At 52.6% G+C, this 24,588-nt stretch overlaps 1 protein-coding gene across 1 annotated transcript; it reads left to right on the top strand.

Moving 5' to 3' along the window:
• Positions 1-3,300: 3,300 nt before the first annotated feature.
• On the top strand, positions 3,301-20,980 carry cdk2ap1 (cyclin dependent kinase 2 associated protein 1). Its single transcript, XM_086011859.1, has 4 exons — positions 3,301-3,726; positions 6,585-6,685; positions 18,122-18,248; positions 20,346-20,980. Exons 1-4 carry the CDS (start codon positions 3,684-3,686, stop codon positions 20,411-20,413), a joined length of 339 nt encoding a protein of 112 aa, XP_085867985.1. The 5' UTR covers positions 3,301-3,683; the 3' UTR covers positions 20,414-20,980.
• Positions 20,981-24,588: the final 3,608 nt, after the last annotated feature.

Below are 24,588 nucleotides of genomic sequence, written 5' to 3'. Positions count from 1 at the left end.
TATGCCCTGATTTCAGAAATCTGAATGACAACCAAAAACTCCATTCCTACTGGGAGAGGAGAGAAGCTGTGTAACGCTGGCGGCGCACTATGTTGCAGCTTGCCATGAACAGAGGGACAACCAGTAAGCTAAGAAAAAAATATATATAAACAATGCGAATGTATATTTATACACTCAGGGATATACCTGTTTATACACTGTATGAATAGAACTGCGTTTATGTGCTGAACCATAAATGTATTTTGATGCTTTGGCAACATAAGATGTAACTTATCATGCCAATAAAGCGATTTAAATTGTAAATTGTAAAAAAAAAATTGTGTGTACAAGCTCCAACCAGCTCAGGAACATTCACAATAAATTAAATTAAAAATTAAAAAAAAAAGTTAAATGGGGTGAGAGAGAGGGGGAGGGAGGGGGTGAGAGAGAGGGGGAGGGAGGGGGGGAGAGAGAGGGGGAGGGAGGGGGGGAGAGAGAGGGGGAGGGAGAGGGGGAGGGAGGGGGGAGAGAGAGGGGGAGAGAGAGAGGGGGAGGGAGGGGGGGAGAGAGAGGGGGAGGGAGGGGGGAGAGAGGGGGAGGGAGGGGGGAGAGAGAGGGGGAGGAGGGGGAGAGGGGGAGGAGAGGGGGAGGAGGGGGGAGGGAGGGGGGAGAGGGGGAGGGAGGGGGGAGGGAGGGGGGAGAGGGGGAGGGAGGGGGGAGAGGGGGAGGGAGGGGGGAGAGAGGGGGAGGGAGGGGGGGAGAGGGGGAGGGAGGGGGGGAGAGGGGGAGGGAGGGGGGAGAGGGGGAGGGAGGGGGGGAGAGAGAGGGGGAGGGGGGGAGAGAGAGGGGGGAGGGAAGGGGGGGAGAGAGAGGGGGAGGGAGGGGGGGGAGAGAGAGGGGGAGGGAGGGGGGGAGAGAGAGGGGGAGGGAGGGGGGGGAGAGAGAGGGGGAGGGAGGGGGGGGAGAGAGAGGGGGAGGGAGGGGGGGAGAGAGAGGGGGAGGGAGGGGGGGAGAGAGAGGGGGAGGGAGGGGGGAGAGAGAGGGGGAGGGAGGGGGGGAGAGAGAGGGGGAGGGAGGGGGGAGGGGAGGGGGGGAGGGAGGGGGGGGGAGGGAGGGGGGGGGAGGGAGGGGGGGGAGAGAGAGGGGGAGGGAGGGGGGAGAGAGAGGGGGAGGGAGGGGGGGAGAGAGAGGGGGGGGGAGAGAGAGGGGGAGGGAGGGGGGAGAGAGAGGGGGAGGGAGGGGGGGAGAGAGAGGGGGAGGGAGGGGGGGAGAGAGAGGGGGAGGGAGGGGGGGAGAGAGAGGGGGAGGGAGGGGGGGGAGAGAGAGGGGGAGGGAGGGGGGGAGAGAGAGGGGGAGGGAGGGGGGGAGAGGAGGGGAGGGAGGGGGGAGTGAGAGGGGGAGGGAGGGGGGGAGAGAGAGGGGGAGGGAGGGGGGGAGAGAGAGGGGGAGGGAGGGGGGGAGAGAGAGGGGAGGGAGGGGGGGAGAGAGAGGGGGAGGAGGGGGGGAGAGAGGGGGGAGGGAGGGGGGGAGAGATGAGGGGGAGGGAGGGGGGGAGAGAGGGGGGAGGGAGGGGGGAGGGAGGGGGGAGGGAGGGGGGGAGAGAGAGGGGGAGGGAGGGGGGGGGAGGGAGGGGAGGGAGGGGGGGAGGGAGGGGGGAGAGAGAGGGGGAGGGGGGGGGAGAGAGAGGGGAGGGAGGGGGGGAGAGAGAGGGGGAGGGAGGGGGGGAGAGAGAGGGGGAGGGAGGGGGGGAGAGAGAGGGGGAGGGAGGGGGGAGAGAGGGGGGAGGGAGGGGGGGAGAGAGGGGGAGGGAGGGGGGAGGGAGGGGGGGAGAGAGAGGGGGAGGAGGGGGGGAGGGAGGGGGGAGAGAGAGGGGGAGGGAGGGGGGAGGGAGGGGGGGTGGGAGGGGGGGAGGGAGGGGGGGTGAGAGAGGGGGAGGGAGGGGGGGAGAGAGAGGGGGGGGAGGGGGGAGAGAGAGGGGGAGGGAGGGGGGGAGTGAGAGGGGAGGAGGGGGGGGAGAGAGAGGGGGAGGGAGGGGGGGAGAGAGGGGGGAGGGAGGGGGGGGAGAGAGAGGGGAGGGAGGGGGGGAGAGAGAGGGGAGGGAGGGGGGGAGAGAGAGGGGAGGGAGGGGGGGAGAGAGGGGGAGGAGGGGGGGAGAGAGAGGGGGAGGGAGGGGGGGGAGAGAGAGGGGGAGGGGGTGGGGAGAGAGAGGGGGAGGAGAGGGGGGTGGAGAGGGGGGGGAGGGGAGGGGGTGAGGGGGAGGAGGGGGTGGGAGGAGGGGGGGGAGAGGGGAGGGAGGGGGGTGGGATAGGGGGGGGTGGGGGGGGAGGGGGGGTGAGGGGGGGGAGGAGGGGGGGAGGTAGGGGTGGGAGGTGGGGGAGGCGGGGGGAGGGGGGGGAGGGAGGGGGGGCGGGGGGTGAGGGAGGGGAGGGGGAGGGAGGGGAGGGGAGGGGAGGGGGGAGGAGGGGGAGGGAGGGGAGGGGGAGAGGAGGGAGGGAGGGGAGGGAGGGGGAGGGGGGAGGGGGAGGGGGAGGGAGGGGAGGAGGGGAAGGGGGAGGGAGGGGAGGGGGAGGGGGGAGGGGGGAGAGGGGGAGGGGGTGGGGGAGGGGGAGAGGGGGAGGGAGGGGAGTGGGGAGGGGAGGGGAGGGGGGAGGAGGGGAGGGGGGGGGTGAGAGGGGGAGGGAGGGGAGGGGAGGGGGAGAGGGGGGAGGGAGGGAGGGGAGGGGGGGAGAGGGGGAGGGAGGGGAGGGGAGGGGGGAGGGGGCGGGAGGGGAGGGGGGAGAGGGGGGCGGAGGGGGGAGAGGGGAGGGAGGGGGTGAGAGAGGGGGAGGGAGGGGAGGGAGGAGGGGAGGGGGAGGGGGAGGAGGGGGGGAGAGAGAGGGGGGGAGGGGGAGAGAGAGGGGGAGGGAGGAGGGGAGAGAGAGGGGGAGGGAGGGGGGGGAGAGAGAGGGGGAGGGAGGGGGGAGAGAGTGGGGAGGGAGGGGGGGTGAGAGGGGGAGGGAAGGGGGGAGAGAGAGGGGGATGGGAGGGGGGAGAGAGAGGGGGCGGGAGGGAGGGGGGAGAGAGGGGGAGGGAGGGAGGGGGGGAGGGAGGGGGGAGAGACGAGAGAGGGGAGGGAGGGGCGGGAGGGAGAGGGGGAGGGAGGGGGAGGGGGGAGAGAGGGAGAGGGTGAGAGAGAGGGGGAGGGAGGAGAGGGGGAGGGAGAGCGGGGGGGAGAGGGGAGAGGAGGGGGAGAGAGAGAGGGGGAGGGGAGGGGAGGGGGAGGGAGGGAGAGGGGGAGGGGAGGGGGCGGCGGTATCTGAAGGCAGAATCACCTGGTTTAAAAATCCCTCCTCACAGCCGTTATCCAATGATCCCAATTATTAAACACAGATTTTTTTGAGTTTTTTACTAATAATTACTGAGCCCCTTGAAGCTTGTGATCCAGAAATGTAAAGCGGAGTGTAAATTTAAAAATCTGCAGTTTTAGCTTAAAACCCAGAAATCACCCAAATGGTCGAGAGACGGAACCCGGCTCCTAGACACAACTGTGTGTCTGCAGTCGGAAACTACTTGGTTCCTGAAATTATTGGTCAGAAATATATTTTTATTCGCGTTAAACTTGACCGAGGAGTTCATTTTTTACAGATTCACATTTCTTTACAATTGTGCTGGGCGAGGCTGCTCGTGTTTGTTTCCAGGAATAGCAGCACATCTGGTGGTTTGCAATGTGCACAGACACTGCGGCGGAGGCTCGGGATTTCACCGCAGGTGAGTTCAGTGTTTGAGGGGCTTTGAACAGGAGTGTGGCCGCGGCCGGGCCCAGCGCTCCTGTCAGGCTTCAGGACAGCAGATTGGACCAGAGCAGACCCTGTCCCCGTGCTGGGTGATCTCGAACATATTTAACCAGGCGGTGAGGAGGGGAGTGAGATTTTAAGGGGAGAATACATTCCAGATGTTGTAAATTTCCAGCTTGTAATCGTGTTCAGGATATTTTTTGTAATTCTCTTAAACCAGCTCGGCTGTCACTGAGTGTGCTGCAGGAGTCGCTTTACCTCCAGTCACATTTTAACCCCGCCGAATGATGGTCCAAGCTTTGTTTGGAATAAACCAGCAGTTTGCTCAGTGAGGCTCCACATCCCTGACCTTTTGCAGCAACGTTTGACTTAATTGTAAAACGATCTGGAACATTCTTCAAATGTCAGCAACAAGCTGGGAGGAATTGGGAAGAGGCAGAGGTGCTGGTCACTAGGTGGTGTTCTCTCATCTGCTGAGTCCTAACACTGTGTGCAGGGAGGGGAGGGGAGGTGTTGTGAGTATTACATGGTGTGTTGTGTCACATAGTGTCTGTTAATCTATTTAAATAAAAAACTATTCTAATACAGTATACCTAGAATTCTAAAGGCCATTTTGTAAACTTTATGTTTATGGAAGTGTGAGTATTCGGCAGAGCACAGGTAGAGACAGAGTAAAGCTCCCTCTACACTGCCCCATCAAACACTCCCAGGGCAGGTACAGCACGGGTTAGATACAGAGTAAAGCTCCCTCTACACTGCCCCATCAAACACTCCCAGGGCAGGTACAGCACGGGTTAGAGACAGAGTAAAGCTCCCTCTACACTGTCCCATCAAACACTCCCAGGGCAGGTACAGCACGGGTTAGATACAGAGTAAAGCTCCCTCTACACTGTCCCATCAAACACTCCCAGGGCAGGTATAGCATGGGTTAGATACAGATAAAGCTCTCTCTACACCGTCCCATTAAACCCTCCCAGGGCAGGTATAACATGGGTTAGATACAGAGTGAAGCTGTCTCTACACTGTCCTATCAAACACTCCCAGGGCAGGTACAGCACAGGTTAGATACAGAGTGAAGCTCTCTCTACACTGTCCCATCAAACACTCCCAGGGCAGGTATAGCATAGGTTAGATACAGAGTAAAGCTCTCTCTACACTGTCCCATCAAACACTCCCAGGGCAGGTACAGCACGGGTTAGATACAGAGTAAAGCTCCCTCTACACTGCCCCATCAAACACTCCCAGGGCAGGTACAGCACGGGTTAGATACAGAGTGAAGCTCTCTCTACACTGCCCCATCAAACACTCCCAGGGCAGGTACAGCACGGGTTAGATACAGAGTAAAGCTGTCGCTACACACCGACATTGAGCAGGATTTACAGGCTTAAACAGTATTAAAACACACTCCCCATCTGATCTCCATTTACCCCTCCCCCCTCCAATTCCATGATGGTTGGCCTGTCATTGAGAGGATGGGGGAGATCCTGTACACAGCAGTAATGAGCTTCCTCAGTATGGGGAAGTGGCCGCATCATTTCAGCAGTTGTGTGAAGCTGCTGTCCTTGCTGTGGATGAGCTGCTTCCCAATCATAGCAATGCCCTCCATCTTTACCTGTGAGGTATGGTATTTATTCCTGTTCACCCCCGCTCCCACCACCCCTGGACATCTCTTGACCCATCACATATAGCAGGAAATGTTCAGCCTCCCAAGTCAACATCCCATTCTGGATCAACTGGGCGTATTTTTTATATATATTAATGACCTGGAGTTGGGCATAATTTCAAAGTTTGCAGCTGACACAAAACTCGGAAATGTAGTAAACAGTGAGGAGGATCGTAGCAGAGTTCAGGAGGCCATAGACAGACTGGTGAACATGGGCATACTGATCAAATTTAATGCACAGATGTGTGTAGTTATTCATTTTGGTAGGAAGAATGAGAAAAGGCACTGGCTTGGGCCGGGGGAGGCGGTTCCAGGGCACTGGCTCGGGCCAGGGGGGTGGTTCCAGGGCACTGGCTCGGGCCAGGGGACGGTTCCTGGGGCACTGGCTTGGGCCGGGGGGGGGTGGTTCCAGGGCACTGGCTCGGGCCAGGGGGGCGGGTTCCAGTGTCACTGGCTCGGGCCGGGGGGGGTGGTTCCAGGGGCACTGGCTCGGGCCGGGGGGCGGTTCCAGGGGCACTAGCTCGGGGCGGTTCCAGGGGCACTGGCTCGGGCCGGGGGGCGGTTCCAGGGCATTGGCTCGGGCCAGGGGGGCGGTTCCTGGGGCACTGGCTCGGGCCGGGGGGGGGTGGTTCTAGGGGCACTGGCTCGGGCCGGGGGGGGCAGTTCCTGGGGGCACTGGCTCGGGCTGGGGGGGGGGGGGTGGTGGTTTCTGGGGCACTGGCTTGGGCCGGGGGGGGTGGTTCTTTTCTTATAATTCTTGCTGCAATGTACAGCGGGGCGTGACGCTGGTTGATTTCTTTTTCCTGCTCCCACTCTCTAACTGAGGTTGCTGAGGCCAATTGTAGCATCCCTACCCCCTAACACAGCAAAACACAACCCGTGCAGCACAGACTGGGTTGTACCTGGGACCCTGTGGTCTGTACTGCTCGGTTCCAGACTAGGCCATGCACAGCTGAACGATCGGAGACCTCTCTCTGGATGGATGGATCAGCTTGCTGTTTTAGGTTCTCGTAAGCTGCAATGCTTTGTTTTAAAATGCCGGGTTAGGTAGCGCTTTTACATTTTACAGAATAATATATTTGACAACTCGTGTTGTTTCATAGAGAGAAATTGGTGAATGTTCAGTATTTACAAACTGATGCATCATTAACACAATCCTTCTCCAACAGTTCGAAGTGTTCCATCTCCTTCTATGAGTATGGGGAGCTCAGTGCAGTCCTTTAGGCCACTGTTCAATGACTACGGACCACCCTCTATGGGTTATTTGCAGGTACAGTAACATTCATATCTGCATCATAATATGATAGAATTCTTCATTAAGATGGAGAGTGAAGTAGTTGACTCAGAGACTAGGGTCCTGAATTTAAATAAAGGAAACTACGATGGTATGACGCACAAGTTGTGTAGGATTGATTGGGGAATGTCACTCAAAGGGTTGACGGTGGATAGGCAATGGCAAACATTCAAAGACCGCATGGATGAACTACAGAATTTGTTCATCCCAGTTTGGCATAAAAATAAAACAAAAAAGGTGACTCAACCGTGGCTAACAAGGGAAATTAGGGATAGCATAAGATCCAAGGAGAGGACATATAAGTTGGCCAGAAAAAGCAGTAAACCTGAGGATTGGGAGCAGTTTAGGATTCAACAAAGGAGGACAAAGGGATTAATTAAGAAGGGGAAAATAGAGTATGAGAGTAAGCTTGCGTGGGAACATAAAAACTGACTGTAAAAGCTTTTATAGATATGTGAAGAGAAAAAGATTGGTGAAGTCAAGCGTAGGTCCCTTGCAGTCAGAATCAGGGGAATTTATAATGGGGAACAAAGAAATGGCAGACCAATTAAATACATATTTTGGTTGTCTTCACAAAGGAGGACACAAATAACCTCCCAGAGATGTCGGGGAACATAGGGTCTGATGAAAGGGAGGAACTGAAAGAAATCAGTATTTGTAGGGAAATGGTGTTAGGGAAATTGACGGGATTGAAGGCCGATAAATCCCCAGGGCCTGATAATCTACATCCTAGGGTACTTAAGGAAGTGGCCCTAGAAATAGTAGATGCATTGCTGATCATCTTCCAACATTCGATGGAATCTGGAACAGTACCCATGGATTGGAGGGTAGCTAATGTTACCCCACTATTCAAAAAAGGTGGTAGAGAGAAAACGGGGAATTACAGACCGGTAAGCCTGACATTGGTAGTGGGGAAAATGCTAGAGTCCATTATAAAAGATGTAATAGCAGAGCACTTGGAAAACAGTGACAGGATTGGACAAAGTCAACATGGATTTACAAAAGGTAAATTGTGCTTGACTAATTACTGGAATTTTTTGAGGATGTAACTGGTAAAATAGATAAGGGAGAACCAGTGGATGTGGTGTATTTGGACTTTGAAAAGGCGTTCGATAAGGTCCCGCATAAGAGATTAGCATGTAAAGTTAAGGCACATGGGATTGGGGGCAAGGTATTGACTTGGATGGAGAACTGGTTGGCAGACAGAAAGCAAAGAGTTGGAATAAACGGGTCTTTTTCCGAGTGGCAGGCAGTGACTAGTGGGGTACCGCAGGGATCGGTCCTTGGACCCCAGCTATTCACAGTATATATTAATGATCTAGACAAGGGAACTAGATGTAATATCTCCAAGTTTGCAGACGACACAAAGCTGGGTGGGCGTGTGTGCTGTGAGGAGGATGCCGAGAAACTCCAGGATGATTTGGACAGGTTGGGTGATTGGGCAGAAGCATGGCAGATGCAATATAACGTGGATAAATGCGAGGTTATCCACTTTGGTGTCAAAAACAGGAAGGCAGATTATTATCTGAATGCAGTAGATTGGGAGAAGGGGAAGTGCAATGAGAACCTGGGTGTCCTTGTGCACCAGTCGCTGAAGGTAAGCATGGAGGTGCAGCAGGTGGTTAAGAAGGCAAATGGTATGTTGGCCTTCGTAGCGAGAGGGTTCAAGTACAGGAACAAGGATGTCTTGCTGCAGTTGTACAGGGCCTTGGTGAGACCACATCTTGAGTATTGTGTGTAGTTTTGGTCGCCTTATCTGAGGAAGGATGTTCTTGCCATGGAGGGAGTTCAACCAAGATTCACCAGGTTGATATCTGGGATGGCAGGAATGACGTACGAGGAGAGATTGGGTCGATTGGGCTTATACTCGCTGGAGTTTAGAAGAATGAGAGGGGATCTCATTGAAACTTATAAAATTCTGACAGGACTGGACAGACTAGATGCAGGAAGGATGTTCCCGATGGTCGGGGAGTCCAGAACCAGGGGTCACAATCTAAGGATAAGGGGTAAGCCATTTAGGACAGAAATGAGGAGGAATTTCTTCACCCAGAGAGTGGTGAACCTGTGGAATTCTCTACCACAGAAGGCAGTAGAGGCCAATTCATTAAATATATTCAAGAAGGAGTTGGATATATTTCTTAAGGCTAAAGGGATCAAGGGATATGGGGAGAAGGCAGGGACAGGGTACTGAATTTGGATGATCAGCCATGATCGCATTGAATGGCGGAGCAGGCTCGAGGGGCAGACTGGCCTACTTCTGCTCCTATCTTCTATGTTTCTATGTTTCTATAGGGTACAGTGGCATAATGGTTAGGGCACTGGACCAATTGGTCATGGGTTCAAATCTCAAATAGTGAAAAGTGTCAGCTGTGGCTCAGTGGATAGCACTCTTGCCTCTGATTCAGAAGGTTGTGGGTTCATAGCCCCACTTCAGAGACTTGAACATAAAATCCAGGCTGACACTTGAGCGCAGTACTGAGGGAGTGCTGTACTGTCAGAGGTGCTGTCTTTTGGATGAGACGTTAAACCGGGGCCCTGTCTGCCCTCCCAGGTGGACGTAAAAGATCTCATGGCACTATTTTGAAGAAGAGCAGGGGAGTTCTCCCCAGTGTCCAGGCCAATATTTATCCCTCAACCAACATCACTAAAAACAGATGATCTGGTCGTTATCACATTGCTGTTTGTGGGATCTTGCTGTGTGCAAATTGGCTGCCGCGTTTCCTACATTACAACAGTGACTGCACTTCAAACAGTACTTCATCGGCTTTAAAGTGCTTTGGGACGTCCCGAGGTCGTGGAAGGCGCGATAGAAATGCAAGTCTTTTCTTTCTAACTGAATTGATTAAATCTGTTAAATTGTGGCCTGTCACAAGAAGAAAATGACCATAGCTGCTGGGTTGTAGTGAGAATCTAAGTGATTCACCAATGCCCTGCCACTCCTACCCTCTCTGGCTTGCACGTAATCGTAGCTAGTCAACACTATGTGGGTGATCTTAATGCTTTCTGGAGTGGCCTAGCAAAGAGCGACTCCGGGGTCAGAGCAACTAGGCGGAGATTTTATTGGACAGCACACATGAGTAATGCAAACAAGTGATACACTCATTGGAGGCAGGGAGCAGCACCATTCCACGCTGTTCCTAACATGCAGTTCGTGTAAGTAAGGGTTTTGTACTATTTCTTGAAATGCAGTTTATTTTTCTGCAGCTGTCGCTCATAATGACTCAGATGTCACATGACTGGTTTCAGTGCGGAACTGTAGACTGGGGTGCTTCTGAAGGCTGCTGAATCCTGCATTCATTATCTTGTACAGAACTCTTATTTCAGTATTTTTCTACATAATGTTGTATTTACTTGACTAACTCTGGCATCATCTCTACACATTGTTCATTTTATGGTTATCTAATTCTAAGATTATCTAACACTCATTCTAGCCTTGTCTAACACTTCTTCAATTTACTTATACTTGGCTACCCTTTACACCAGCTGTCCTTGTTTTGTTTCATCTCAATCTCCCTGTTGACCATTATTCATGCTCCATTGCACGCACACACTTTATATGCTAGGGGAATGGTAGCATAGTGGTAATGTCACTGGGCTAGTAATCCAGAGGCCTGGATTAATGATCCGGAGACTGGGGAATTTAAATTCAGTTAATTAAATAAATCTGGAATTTAAAAAAATCAGTAATGGAAACCATGAAATTATCGAAGTGTTGTAAAAACCCATCTGGTTCACTAATGTCCTTTAGGGAAGGAAATCTTCCGTCCTTACCCGGTCTGGCCTATGTATGACTCCAGACCCACAGCAATGTAGTTGACTCTTAATTGCCCTCTGAAATGGCCAAGCAAGCCACTCAGTTGAAACAAAATAATAAGAATGAAACCGGACGGACCACGCGGCATCGACCTCAGCACCGCCTATGGACATGGCAACAGCACACCCAGCCCTGCAAAGTCCTCCTCACCAACATCTGGGGACTTGTGCCAAAATTGGGAGAGCTGTCCCACAGACTAGTCAAGCCTGACATAGCCATACTCACAGAATCATACCTTTCAGCCAATGTCCCAAACTCCTCCATCACCATCCCTGGGTACGTCCTGTCCCACCGGCAGGACAGACCCACCAGGGGTGGCGGCACAGTGGTATACACTCGGGAAGGAGTGGCCTTGGGAGTCCTCAACATTGACTCCGGGTACCATGAAGTCTCATGGCTTCAGGTCAAACATGGGCAAGGAAGCCTCCTGCTGATTACCACCGACCGCCCTCCCTCAGCTGATGAATCAGTACTCCGCCATGTTGAACACCACTTGGAAGAAGCACTGAGAGTAGCAAGGGTGCAGAATGTACTTTGGGTGGGGGACTTCAATGTCCATCACCAAGAGTGGCTTGGTAGCACCACTACTGACCGAGCTGGCCAAGTCCTGAAGGACATAGCTGCCAATCTGGGCCTGCGACAGGAGGTGAGAGAACCTGGGAAAAACCTGCTTGACCTCGTCCTCACCAATCTACCTGTCGCAGATACATCTGACCATGACAGTATTGGTAGCAGTGACCACCGCACCGTCATTGTAGAGACGAAGTCCCGTCTTCAAACTGAGGACACCCTCCATCGTGTTGTATGGCACTACCACCGTGCTAAATGAGAGATAGATTCAGAACAGATCTAGCAGCTCAAAACTGGGCATCCATGAGGCGCTGTGGGCCATCAGCAGCAGCAGGAATTGTATTCCACCACAATCTGTAACCTCATGGCCCGGCATATCCCTCACTCTACCATTACCATCAAGCAGGGGACCAACCCTGGGTTCAATAAGGAGTGTAGAAGAGCATGCCAGGAGCATCACCAGGCGTACCTAAAAATAAGGTGCCAGCCTAGGGAAGCTGCAACACCAGACTACATGCATGCTAAAAAGCGGAAGCAGCATGCTATAGGTGAGGCTAAGCGATCCCACAATCAACGGATCAGATCAAAACTCTGCAGTCCTGCCACATCTAGTTGTGCATGGTGGTGGACCATTAAACAACTAACGGAGGAGGAGGCTCCATGAATATCCCCATCCTCAATGATGGTGGAGCCCAGCACATGGGTGCAAAAGACAAGGCTGAAGCCTTTGCAACCACCTTCAGCCAGAAGTGCTGAGTGGATGATCCATATCAGCCTCCTCATGAGGTCCCCACCATCAGAGAAGCCAGTTTTCAACCAATTCGATTCACTCCACGTGATATCAAGAAACATAAAAGATAGTGAGGGGACTCGACAAGGTAGATGCAGAGAGGATGTTTCCACTCGGGGGCATAGTTTCAGAATAAAGGGTCGCCCTTTTGGAACTGAGATGAGGAGGAATTTCTTCCCACAGAGGGTCATAAATCTGTGGCATTCTCTGCCCCAGAGAGCCATGGAGGCGGGGCTATTAAATACATTTAAGGTGGCGCTAGACAGATTTTTGCAAGATAAGGAGTGAAGGGCTATGGGGAGCGGGCAGGAAAATGGCTTTGAGCCCAAGATCAGCCATGATCTTATTGAATGGCGGAGCAGGCTCGAGGGGCCAAGTGGCCTATTCCTGCTCCTATTTCTTATCTATATATATAAACGGATGCTTCTTTCTGTCTGTCTGTCCTTCTGTCTGTCCTTCTGTCTGTCTGTCCTTCTGTCTGTCCTCACGTGTGCATCTGTCTGGTATGCGCTCGAAAGTTATAGAGCGTACCTACGCGTGCGTTACGTCAAAAGAAAGCTTACCTTTCCAAAACGGTCTTAAGCGTATTTACGTTTCGGCCGGGCAAAAATCGCGCCCGCGGTATCCGAAAAACCTTCAACATTCCGCTCATTAGCATCTCATTATCCGCTCATTAGCGACAGAGTGACCTCGAGGGTCGACCAGTCGTACGCCGGGTTGCTGGCGCGTGCGGCCGGGCCCTCCTACGGTCGAGTGACGGGACGATTGACCAATCCTACACTTTGGTGACCTGACGGTCGACCAATCGGTGCGTGTGTGGGCGGGCCTTATCGTTCTGAACCGAGGTGAGTAGCCGCCATCTTGCTTCCACTCCTTTTCCTGCTTTCTGCGTCTTTCTTTTCAAATATACATTTCCAGCAAAATAAAATTGCTTTTATTACATTGTTTTGAAAAAAACTTCATTCATTTGTAAATATCTTCTCTAACTTGAAGATTCTTTTTCCTACCTTGCCGCGTTTTTGTTAGGCCTGAAAGCCTGGGCCTTTCTTGCCCAGCCAGGCCCGAGTTAGGTAATTGTCCCACGGCTTCTGCTAAGCTCCTCACCCCCCCCCGCCCCCCCCCGGTGTCACGTTACCCGGGGCAACGGCGTCAGCCACGAGGGTCAGGGTGCGCGCGCAGCAGGAGCAGCTGAGACGCGGCGTCTCTCTGTTCCCCGCTCGGCTCGGGTGGGGGCGCGGGGCTCTCGGGAGTGCGGATCTCGGCCGGGGCTTGGTGAGCGGGAAGGGTTACCCCGGCAACCGGGCCCGCCGGCCGGGGCAACGGCGTCAGCCACGAGGGTCAGGGTGCGCGCGCAGCAGGAGCAGCTGAGACGCGGCATCTCTCTGTTCCCCGCTCAGCTCGGGCGGGGGGGGCGGTGGGGGGGGGGGGGGGGGGGGCGGAGCTCTCGGGAGTGCGGATCTCGGCCGAGGCTTGGTGAGCGGGAAGGGTTACCCCGGCAACCGGGCCCGCCGGCCGTCTCTCACAGCCGCAATCGGCGGTCTTGAAGCCAGCTCGGGAGGGCGGGGCTCCGGAGGGCGGGGGGCCGGTGCTCGGAAGATCGGGCCTCCGGAGTTCGGTGGTGGTGGGGTGGGTGGGGTTGGGGGCCAACCTCGGGAGTTCGGGGGGGGTGAGCCTCGGGGGGGCAGGGATCAGGGGGCTCGGGGGCGAGCCTCGGGGATCAGGGGGCTCGGGGACTCTCCCCCTTCCCCTCCCTCTCTCTCCACCCCCCACTCCTCTCCCCCCTCCCCCCCTCCCCTCTCTCCCTCCCCCTCCCTCCCCCTCCCTCCCTCCCTCCCCTTCCCCCTTCCCCCCTCCCCTTCCCCTTCCCTCCCCTTCCCCCTTCCCCCCCTCCCCTTCCCTCCCTCCCCTTCCCCCCTTCCCCCCTCCCCTCCCCCCCTCCCCTTCCCCCCTCCCCTTCCCCCCCTCCCCTTCCCCCCCTCCCCTTCCACCCTTCCCCCCTCCCCTTCCCCCCCTCCCCTTCCCCCCTCCCCTTCCCCCCTCCCCTTCCCCCCCCTCCCCTTCCCCCCCCTCCCCTTCCACCCTCCCCCCCTCCCCTTCCCCCCTCCCCTTCCCCCCTCCCCTCCCCCCCCTCTCTTTCACCCCCCTCTTCCCCCCCAGTCGCTCTCTCTCTTCTCCCCCAGTCGCTCTCTCTCTTCTCCCCCAGTCGCTCTCTCTCTTCTCCCCCAGTCGCTCTCTCTCTTCTCCCCCAGTCGCTCTCTCTCTTCTCCCCCAGTCGCTCTCTCTCTTCTCCCCCAGTCGCTCTCTCTCTTCTCCCCCAGTCGCTCTCTCTCTTCTCCCCCAGTCGCTCGCTCTTCTCCCCCAGTCGCTCTCTCTCTTCCCCCCCAGTCGCTCTCTCTCTTCTCCCCCAGTCGCTCTCTCTCTTCTCCCCCAGTCGCTCTCTCTCTTCCCCCCCAGTCGCTCTCTCTTCTCCCCCAGTCGCTCTCTCTCTTCCCCCCCAGTCGCTCTCTCTCTTCTCCCCCAGTCGCTCTCTCTCTTCTCCCCCAGTCGCTCTCTCTCTTCTCCCCCAGTCGCTCTCTCTCTTCTCCCCCAGTCGCTCTCTCTCTTCTCCCCCAGTCGCTCTCTCTCTTCTCCCCCAGTCGCTCTCTCTCTTCTCCCCCAGTCGCTCTCTCTCTTCTCCCCCAGTCGCTCTCTCTCTTCTCCCCCAGTCGCTCTCTCTCTTCCCCCCCAGTCGCTCTCTCTCTTCCCCCCAGTCGCTCTCTCTCTTCTCCCCCAGTCGCTCTCTCTCTTCTCCCCCAGTCGCTCTCTCTCTTCTCCCCCAGTCGCTCTCTCTCTTCCCCCCAGTCGCTCTCTCTCTTCTCCCCCAGTCGCTCTCTCTTCTCCCCCAGTCGCTCTCTCTCTTCTCCCCCAGTCGCTCTCTCTCTTCTCCCCCAGTCGCTCTCTCTCTTCTCCCCCAGTCGCTCTCTCTCTTCTCCCCCAGTCGCTCTCTCTCTTCTCCCCCAGTCGCTCTCTCTTCTCCCCCAGTCGCTCTCTCTTCTCCCCCAGTCGCTCTCTCTCTTCTCCCCCAGTCGCTCTCTCTCTTCTCCCCCAGTCGCTCTCTCTCTTCCCCCCAGTCGCTCTCTCTCTTCTCCCCCAGTCGCTCTCTCTCTTCTCCCCCAGTCGCGCTCTCTCTTCTCCCCCAGTCGCTCTCTCTCTTCTCCCCCAGTCGCTCTCTCTCTTCTCCCCCAGTCGCTCTCTCTCTTCTCCCCCAGTCGCTCTCTCTCTTCCCCCCAGTCGCTCTCTCTCTTCCCCCCCCAGTCGCTCTCTCTCTCTCTTCCAACAACAACATGCCCTCGAAAAAGCCTCGGCACCACTGGGCACTCCAGCTAGTGTTCTTATAAACGGCTGAGCACACTGGATACAACAAAGGCTATGGGCCCTGACAACATCCCGGCTATCGTGCTGAAGACTTGTGCTCCAGAACTAACCGTGCCTCTAGCCAAGCTGTTCCAGTACAGTTACAGCACTGGCATCTATCCGACAATGTGGAAAACTGCCCAGGTATGCCCTGTCCACAAAAAGCAGGACAAATCCAATCTGGCCAATTACCGTCCCATCAGTCTACTCTCAATCATCAGCAAAGTGATGGAAGGTGTCATCGACAGTGCTATCAAGCGGCACTTACTCACCAATAACCTACTCACTGATGCTCAGTTTGGGTTCCGCCAAGACCACTCGACTGCCGACCTCATTACAGCCTTGGTCCAAACATGGAGAAAGGAGCTGAATTCCAGAGGAGAGGTGAGAGTGACTGCCCTTGACATCAAGGCAGCATTTGACCGAGTGTGGCATCAAGGAGCCCTAGTAAAACTGAAGTCAATGGGAATCGGGGGAAAACTCTCCACTGGCTGGAGTCATACCTAGCACAAAGGAAGATGGTTGTGGTGGTTGAAGGTCAGTCACACAGCCCCAGGACATCGCTGCAGGAGTTCCTCAGGGCAGTGTCCTAGGCCCAACCATCTTCAGCTGCTTCATCAATGACCTTCCCTCCAACATAAGGTCAGAAATGAGGATGTTCGCTGATGACTGCACAGTGTTCAGTGCCATTCAACTCCTCAGGTAATGAAGCCCACATGCAACAAGACCTGGATGACGTTCAGGCTTGGGCTGATAAGTGGCAGGTAACATTCGCACCACAGAAGTGCCAGGCAATGACTATCTCCAACGAGCGAGAGTCTAAACACTGCCTCTTGACATTCAATGGCATTACCATCGCCGAATCCTCCACCATCAACATCCTGGGGTCACCATTGACCAGAAACTTAACTGGACCAGCCACATAAGTACTGTGGCAACAAGAGCAAGTCAGAGGCTAGGTATTCTGCAGCGAGTGTCTCACCTCCTGACTCCCCAAAGCCTTTCTACCATCTACAAGGCACAAGTAAGGAGTGTGATGGAATACTCTCCACTTGCCTGGATGAGTGCAGCTCCAACAACACTCAAGGAGCTCGACACCATCCAGGACAAAGCAGCCCGCTTGATAGGCACCCCATCCACCACCTTAAACATTCACTCCCTCCACCACCGGCGCACCGTGGCTGCAGTGTGTACCATCTACAAGATGCACTGCAGCAACTCACCAAGGCTTCTTCAGCAGCACCTCCCAAACCTGCGACCTCTTCCACCTAGAAGGACAAGGGCAGCAGGCGCATGGGGACACCACCACCTCCAAGTTCCTTTCCAAGTCACACACCATCCTGACTTAGAAGTATATCGCCGATCCTTCATCGTCGCTGGGTCAAAATCTGGAACTCCCTACCTAACAGCACTGTGCGAGTACCTTCAGCACACGGACTGTAGTGGTTGAAGAAGACAGCTCACCACCACCTTCTCGAGGGCAATTAGGGATGGGCAATAAATGCTGGCCTTGCCAGCGACGCCCTCATCCCATAAATACATTTTTAAAAAACTATCCCATCATGCTCTGATGAAAGGTCATCGACCTGAAATGTTAACTCTTTCTCTCTCCACAGATGCTGCCTGACCTGTTGAGTGTTTCCAGCATTTCCTGTTTTTATTTCAGATTTCCAGCATCCGCAGTATTTTGCTTTTGAAAAAATCTATCAATCTCAGTTTTGACATTGTCAATTGACCCCCAGCCTCAACAGCGTTTTGGGAGAGAAAGTTCCAGATTTCCACCACCCTTTGTGTGAGAAGTGCTTCCTGACATCACCCCTGAATGGCCTGGCTCTAATTTTAAGGTTATGCCCCCTTGTTCTGGACTCCCCCCACCAGAGGAAATAGTTTCTATCTACCCTATCAAATCCTTTTACCATTATAAACACCTCAATCAGATCACACCTTAATCTTCCATACTCCAGGGAATATAATCCTAGTCTGTGCAACCTGTCCTCCATAATTTAACCCTTTTAGCCCCGGTACCATTCTGGTGAATCTGCGCTGCTACCCCTCCAAGGCCAGTCTATCCTTCCTGAGGTGCGGGGCCCAGAACTGAACGCAGTCGCTCCAGGTGGGGTCTGACCAGAACTTTATATAAACTGTGACACAACCTACACCCTTTGTATTCCAGCCCTCTTCAGATAAAGGCCAACATTCTATTATCTGTTTTAATGATTTCTGTACCTGTCCATGAGCTTTTGGTGATTTCTGTACTTGGACCCCTAAATCTGTTGCTGAGCAGCTTCACATCATGACAATTGTTTTAACTTTTTAAACCCCAACATGCGTACTTTTAAATAGGTCGAGACACTCGGCAGACACAATGAATTGGTATCAAGCCGTACACTGCAACTGAATGGTGCTTCTGTATTGCTGAGGTGCTCAGGAACAATGCATCTGCAGATGATGATTCTTTTTCTTCCTTGCCTCCCACCAGAAGATATTTGCTGTGTTAAGAATTTGATTGAAATGATTCGCTTCAGAATAAAAGTGATCTACAAAACACAACAGTCACTGCTGGAACAGTTGTTTTGGAAACGCATGTGTTGAGTGCCTTGGGATGTTTTACTATGTTAAAGGCGCTATACCTTTGCAGGGCGATGAGGAAAGGGCAGGGGGTGTGGGATTAACTGGAGAGCTCTTTCAAAGAGCCGGCACAGGCACGATGGGTTGAATAGCCTCCTTCTGTACTGATTCTATGACAAGTTGTTGTGTTCTATTTATTGTCACTGCTACCTACTGCTACTGAACATTCAGTGTTAATTGTGTATTTCCCAGCTTGTAACCCTTTTTTCTCTGTTAGGGAATGAGCAGTGGCCAGCCACCACAGAGTAAATATGCGGAGCTGCTTGCTATAATCGAAGAACTGGGGAAAGACATTAGACCAACATACGCTGGAAGTAAAAGTGCAATGGAACGCCTGAAACGTGGTATATAACATATCAGCAATGTTTGTGCTTTCTTAGTGTTTGTAATCGAATGCTGCACTGTTTCTGATTTATCAACTGCTTAACCGAGTGAATGATTACTCATACAATTTGTTTAATAGATTGTAGAATCACCCAAATTTAAGCACGGAATGGGGCCATTACACTGGGTACAGTAGTGTAGTGGTTATGTTACTGGCCTAATAATCAAGAGAACTACCCTGGCAGTTTGAGAATTTAAATTCAGTTTATATATTTATATATTAAAAAAACTCTGGTAATAAAAAGCTGGGATCAGTAAAAGTGACCATGAAGCTGTGGATTGTTGTAAAAACCCAAGTGGTTCACTAATATCCTTTAGGGAAGGAAACCTGCCGTCCTTACCCAGTCTGGGCCTATGTGTGACTCCAGACCCGCAGCAACCTGGCTGACTCTTAACTGCCCTCTGAAGTGGCCTATCGAGCCCCACAGTTGAATCAAAACACCATCAGCAGTTCAAAAAGAAGGCCCACCACCACCTTCTCAGGACAACTGGGGATGGGCAATAAATGCCGGCTTTGCCAGCGACGCCCACACCCCGAATGAATTAAAGAAAATGATCCCATCATGAAGGTGTTGGTGCTTACCGCAGACTGGGGCTAGCTACTCTAAACCCATTTTTCTGCTCTCTCTAAACGCTTTAATATTTTTTTTCACGTGATTGACTTCAATAATCCTTTGTGGTACTATGTTCCATACTTTAACAACTCTTCCCCTCAGAAAAAAATCTCCCCCTTCATAATTCTTGTGCTAATCCTAATACTGTGTCCTCTTGTTACCAATTTACTGACCCAGTGGAAATAACTTTTTCCTATTTACCCTATCACACTTCCATACTTTTGGACATTTCAAGGTTGTAGAACATTCTGTCTAAAATACATTAGCTGAGACATGCTATACTGAATGGTGCCAGTTTGTGGTGTGATACAGTGCAAGGTCTGGGTGAACTCTGTGCTGAGTTAGTTGGTGGTAGTTGGGGTGCTACATTTGTCCTGGCATTGGGGACAGAATGAATTCACTACGATTGTCTCTTCTGAACACTGTCTAGTCACCTCTGCTGGAAATGTTGTAGAGGAAGAGTTGTGTGAGGGCCAGGTCAGGTTTGATCCTGATGCCACCTGTTCCCATGGTCAACACTTGCTGTCTAAACTGACACATGAAGAATGTTGTCTTGAGCGAGCTGGCCGGGGGCTGTCGGTGACCGTTATGTGTCGGGAGACGAGAAGAAAAGTAAGGAGGCAAAAATAGGTGAAAGCTGCTGTTTAGTTATTTGCACCAAGCGCTTTAGTTTCTGAACTCCTTGTTGTTGCGTATGACGGGAAAAGCTTCTAATGGGACGTCTAGTTTGGCTGTCCTATCGATGTCCTCCTGAGATGCCGAGTGGAGAAATGAGGTGCCTCCCGCGACAGATCTTAGTGGGCAGGTTGATGTGATGTGTTCCATGGTCTGGGACTCAGGGCCACAGTCGCACTTCGGGTCGTCCCCTCATCTTCCACTTGTGGAGCAGGCGGCCGCATCGTCCGTGCCCCGTGCGGATTGGGTTGAGCGCCGTCCATTGTCTTCGAGGGAGGGCGGAGCCAGGGACCTCTGCTGTTGGGTCAGTGATGAGGTGTTGGTTCTTTATGTTGCGAGCGTCCCACGATTCCGTCCATCTGGATAGCGGGTCAATACCAGCTGCAGGAATATTGGCTGCTGTTTCCCAGAATGGCCGGCGCGATTTTAAGCACTTTCATGGTGGGATTTTTAAGTCTTCGTGAATGGGAAGGTCGATGTTGCTCATGATTTTTTCCATCTCATGGAGCACGGTAGCATCACGGAGAATGGCAGGCGGGGCAATGTGGGACGGCACCGGGAGCCACTCAGTTGGAGTGGACTTGAGCATCCCTGACACCGTCCTCATGGCAGCGTTTAGCTGCACGTCCACGATCTTTGTGTGGCGGCTGCAGGACCATGAGGCAGAGTAATATTCTGCAGCAGAGTAGACTAGGGCCACTGTTGCGGTGCGAAGTGTTCTGAACTCCTAAGTAGGTTAAATACTTGTCTCTCCCTTTTTATATTTAGGAATTATTCATGCTCGAGGATTAGTGCGGGAATGTCTGGCTGAAACTGAACGCAATGCAAGATCGTAGCTTTAGCATCGTTTTGAGGTTATCCAAGAAGATTGGCAAACCTGTTGAGTAGTTTATTTCTGGAGAAGAAAGTGCTGCTTCTTTTGTAACATCCTTTTTGACCACACTGTTTTCTGTAAGTTTAAGTATTGTCATTTCTGCATTTGAGCCAAAACACAAAGGTGATGCATGTTTTACCCCAGGGGATACTTGAAGAAAATTCTGGCATCTGACTTCTTAATCCAACTTTGCTTCTTCACATCTGACAATAGACTCATTGTTACAAAGGCCAAGTTGTTTAGTTCATTGAATAAACACACAACCTGCCAGAAACGATATGGCTCACGGTTCTGCCAGGCCAATGTTAAAAGTTTTGAGTTTATTGGAAGTAGGGTACAAGGATATAACTAGAGGAAAATTATTTTTGCACATTTGAGAAGAAACTGGAGGAATGGAACTGCCTGGAACTTTGCAGTACAGGATTTAGTTTCATTGAATTATAATTTACATTTTGCTGTTGTACAGAAGGTAAATAGGCATCTTTGTATTTATTTCTTGTTGTAATAAAGCTTATTTTCATTACCTGTTTTTATGTCTGCTCTTGAATGCTGAAAAAGTTGCAGTTCTTTTATTTGTAACAGCCCATGGTCACACATGGTGTTCTGGTTAAATGGGAGCTGAGCTCAGTGCGATGTTCCATTCACACTGCTTTCCACCTGAAAATACAAAATAATACATTTGGCCCTAAGTGCTTGTGCCGATTCTCTGAACAAGCTATCCAGTTAATCCCACTTCCCTGCTCTTTCCCCATAACCCTGCAAATCTTTCATAGACTCACAGAAGCTTACAGCACAGGAGGCTATTCGGCCCATCGTGCCTGTGTTGGCTCTTTGAAAGAGCAGTCGTGATTAGTCCCACTTTTTGTCTGTAACCCTGTAAGTTCCTCCTCCTCCTCCAATACCCATCCAACTACCTTTTAGAATTATTGATGCAATCAGCTTCCTCCACTGTTTCAGGTCGAGCGTTCCCGATCCCCACAACTCAGTGAAAACAAATCTCCTCATCTCTCCACTAGATCTTTTCCAATGATTTCAAATCTATGACCTCTAGTTATTGACCCACTCACCAGAGGGAAAAACATTTCTCTATTTACTCTACCAAAACCTCACATCATTTTGAAAACCTCTATTAGGTCACCTCTTAACCTTCTCTGTTCCAAGGAGAACAGTTCTAACTTTTCCAACCTCTCTTCATAACTGAAGTCCCTCATCCCTGGCAACATCCTGCTAAACGTCCTCTGTACCCTTTCTAAGGCCTTTACATGTTTCCTGATGTGCAGTGTCCAGAATTGTCTACAATACTTTCCTTCTCAAGTATTTATCCAATTCCCTTTTGAATGTTACTATTGAATCTTCCACCACCCTTTCAGGCAGCGCGTCCCAGATTACAACTCGCTGCGTATTTAAAAAAAATTCTCCTAATTTCTCCACGCCCCCCCCTTAGTTCTGTTGCCAATTACCTTAAATCTGTGTCCTCTGGTTACTGACCCTTCTGCCAGTGGAAACAGTTTCTCCTTATTTACTCTATCAAAACCGTTCATAATTTTGAATACCTCTATTAAATCTCTTAACCTTCTCTACTCTAAGAACAATCCCAGCTTCTCTAGTCTCCCCACATAACTGAAGTCCCTCATCTTGGTACCATTCTAGTAAATCTCCTCTGCACCCTCTCCAAGCCTTGACATCCTTCCTGAATTGCGGTGCCCAGAATTGAACACACTACTCCAGCTGGGGCCTCACCAGTGATTTATAAAGGTTGAGTATGACCTCCTTGCTTTTGAACTCTATGCAACTAAAACAAATTATTTTTTTCACCTCCCATCCCTGTCAAAAAAGTGATATCACGTTATTTATCCTGATATTTTTAATCATGTGCTATCTCCTGTGTCACCTTGGCTCTGTTAGGAGCACTTCCATCTTTGAGTCAGAAGATAAGGGGTTCAAGCCCCACTCCACAGTTTGAGCACTAAGTCTAGGCTAATGCTTCGGTGCAGTACTAAAGACAGTGTAGGAAGTGTCCTTCTGATGTGATGTTAAACCCGGGCCCAGGCCTTGCTTGCCTGTTCCAGTGGTTTAGGACAGATTAATCCATGTACTATTTTGAAGAGCAAGATTACCACTACCAAAAACTGACCATTCATCTCATGACTGTGGGATTTTATTGTGTATAAATATAAGAAAGTCACCAATAAATCCAATAGGGAATTCAGGGGGAACGTCTTTACCCAAAGAGTGGCGAGAATGTGGAACTTGCTACCATAGGGTGTGGTTGAGGGGAAGTCAGATAAGTACGTGAGGGAGAAAGGAATAGAATGATATGCTGGTAGGGTGAGATTACAGAGGGGTGGGAGGAGGCTCGTGTGGAGCATAAACACCGGCATAGACCAGTTGGGCCGAATGGCCTGTTTCTGTGCTGTACATTCTGTAATAATGGCTGCCACATTTATCGATATAACAGTCACTGCACTTCAAAGTAATTTATTGTATGCAAAGCGCTTTGAGGTGTTTGAGAGATGTGATAAGGTGCTTTACCAATACAAGTCTTCTTCTTCTTAGGCAGTCCCTCGGAACCGAGGATGACTTGCTTCCACATTAAAAATGAGTTCGCAGGTGACTGATGAGTCCAATGCTGGACCTACAGTCTCTGTCACAGGTGGGGCAGACGGTGGTTGAAGGGGCGGGTGGGTGGGGTGCTTGGGTTGACGTGCGCTCCTTGCACTGCCTGCGCTTGGCTTCCACTTGCTCCCGGCGAAGAGACTCGAGGTGTTCGGCGCCTTCCCGGATGCTTCTCCTCCACTTTGTGCGGTCTTGGGCCAGGGATTCCCAGGTGTTGATGGGGATTGTGGTAAACCACTTTTATCGTTACACTATAGTTATCACTGTTGTATTGTTATCACCGTTATCACTGTTGTATCACGATACGAGGTCGCCTCTTGTCGCGCTGTTATACCTGGGCTGACCACCTCCGACTCCGCCCATGGCTCCACCTACCTGCCCAGGTATAAAGGTAGTCGACTGGCTGGTATTCCTCCTTGTTGGACCCGATCACCCACGAGGGTGGGCTCTGTTATTTAGTCAATAAAAACCTTTAGTTACGTTCCTAACTCGTCGCCTTTTATTGGACGAATTGATAGGTATATCAATTTTATTGACTAAATTTTAAAGATGTCTACTACTGGCCAGCCAGAAGCCCTCCCAGAAGCACAGCCACAGCAGCTTTCAGACACCGGGCTACGCCAGCCACACCAGCCGGCTTGGCTGCAAGCCCTCAAACCACCGTACCTGGATCTAAACCCACAGGCAGCAAACTCAGCCCTCAACTTCAAACACTGGCTGGACTGCTTCGAATCCTACCTGGAAGAATCCGGCGTCCCGCAGAGATCCAAACTAAGACTTCTGAACTCCCAAGCGAGCCCGAGAGTATACGCACTCATCCAGGACACGACTACATACGAGGCCGCTATCAACCTACTGAAACAGCAGTACCGCAGCCCGGTAAATTACATGTACACCAGGCACCTCCTAAGATCCCGCCCGCAACAGCCAGGAGAGTCTGTAGCTGAATTTTTACGGGCGCTAAGAGCACTCGGCAGGAACTGTGACTTTAAAGCGGTGACGGCTGTTGAAAATACGGAAGATAATATCCGCGATGCCTTTGTGAAAGGCCTACGGTCCGACTACTCACGGCAAAGACTGCTTGAAGCTAAAGGCCTCGACCTGGACAAAGCTGAAGCCCTCGCTCTCTCCCTGGAGGTGGCCCATCAGGACCAGGAGGCGTTTTCCAGGTACTGCTCGCGACCCTGGGACTCGGGCCCGACCCCTACCGCAATACCCTTCGCAGCGCCGCCCCCGGGACCTACCTCAGCGTCGGCGTCCCGGACCCGACCGGGCCCGCCACCCCCGGGTACCGGCTCCGACATCGGGCACCTGCGATCGGGCCACCGGCTGCTTCTTTTGCGGCCAGGAGAAGCACCCGAGGTCGCGCTGCCCAGCCAGGAACTCTACCTGCGCAACCTGCAGGAAGAAAGGCCACTTCTCTAAGGCCTGCAGGAGCAGATCTTCAGAGGCCAGCAGTGCCTCATGCGAACTGTGGGGGCGGCCATCTTCTTTCACGGCAACTGAGGCCAGCATCCCCAC

Source organism: Somniosus microcephalus, chromosome 19 (genome assembly GCF_052327205.1).
Source record: "Somniosus microcephalus isolate GS21.2 chromosome 19, FLI_Smic_1.0, whole genome shotgun sequence".
NCBI classification, from domain to species: Eukaryota; Metazoa; Chordata; class Chondrichthyes; order Squaliformes; family Somniosidae; genus Somniosus; species Somniosus microcephalus.
The sequence above is the reverse complement of the archived record's forward strand: the minus strand, read 5'-3'. Positions and strand labels throughout refer to the sequence as shown.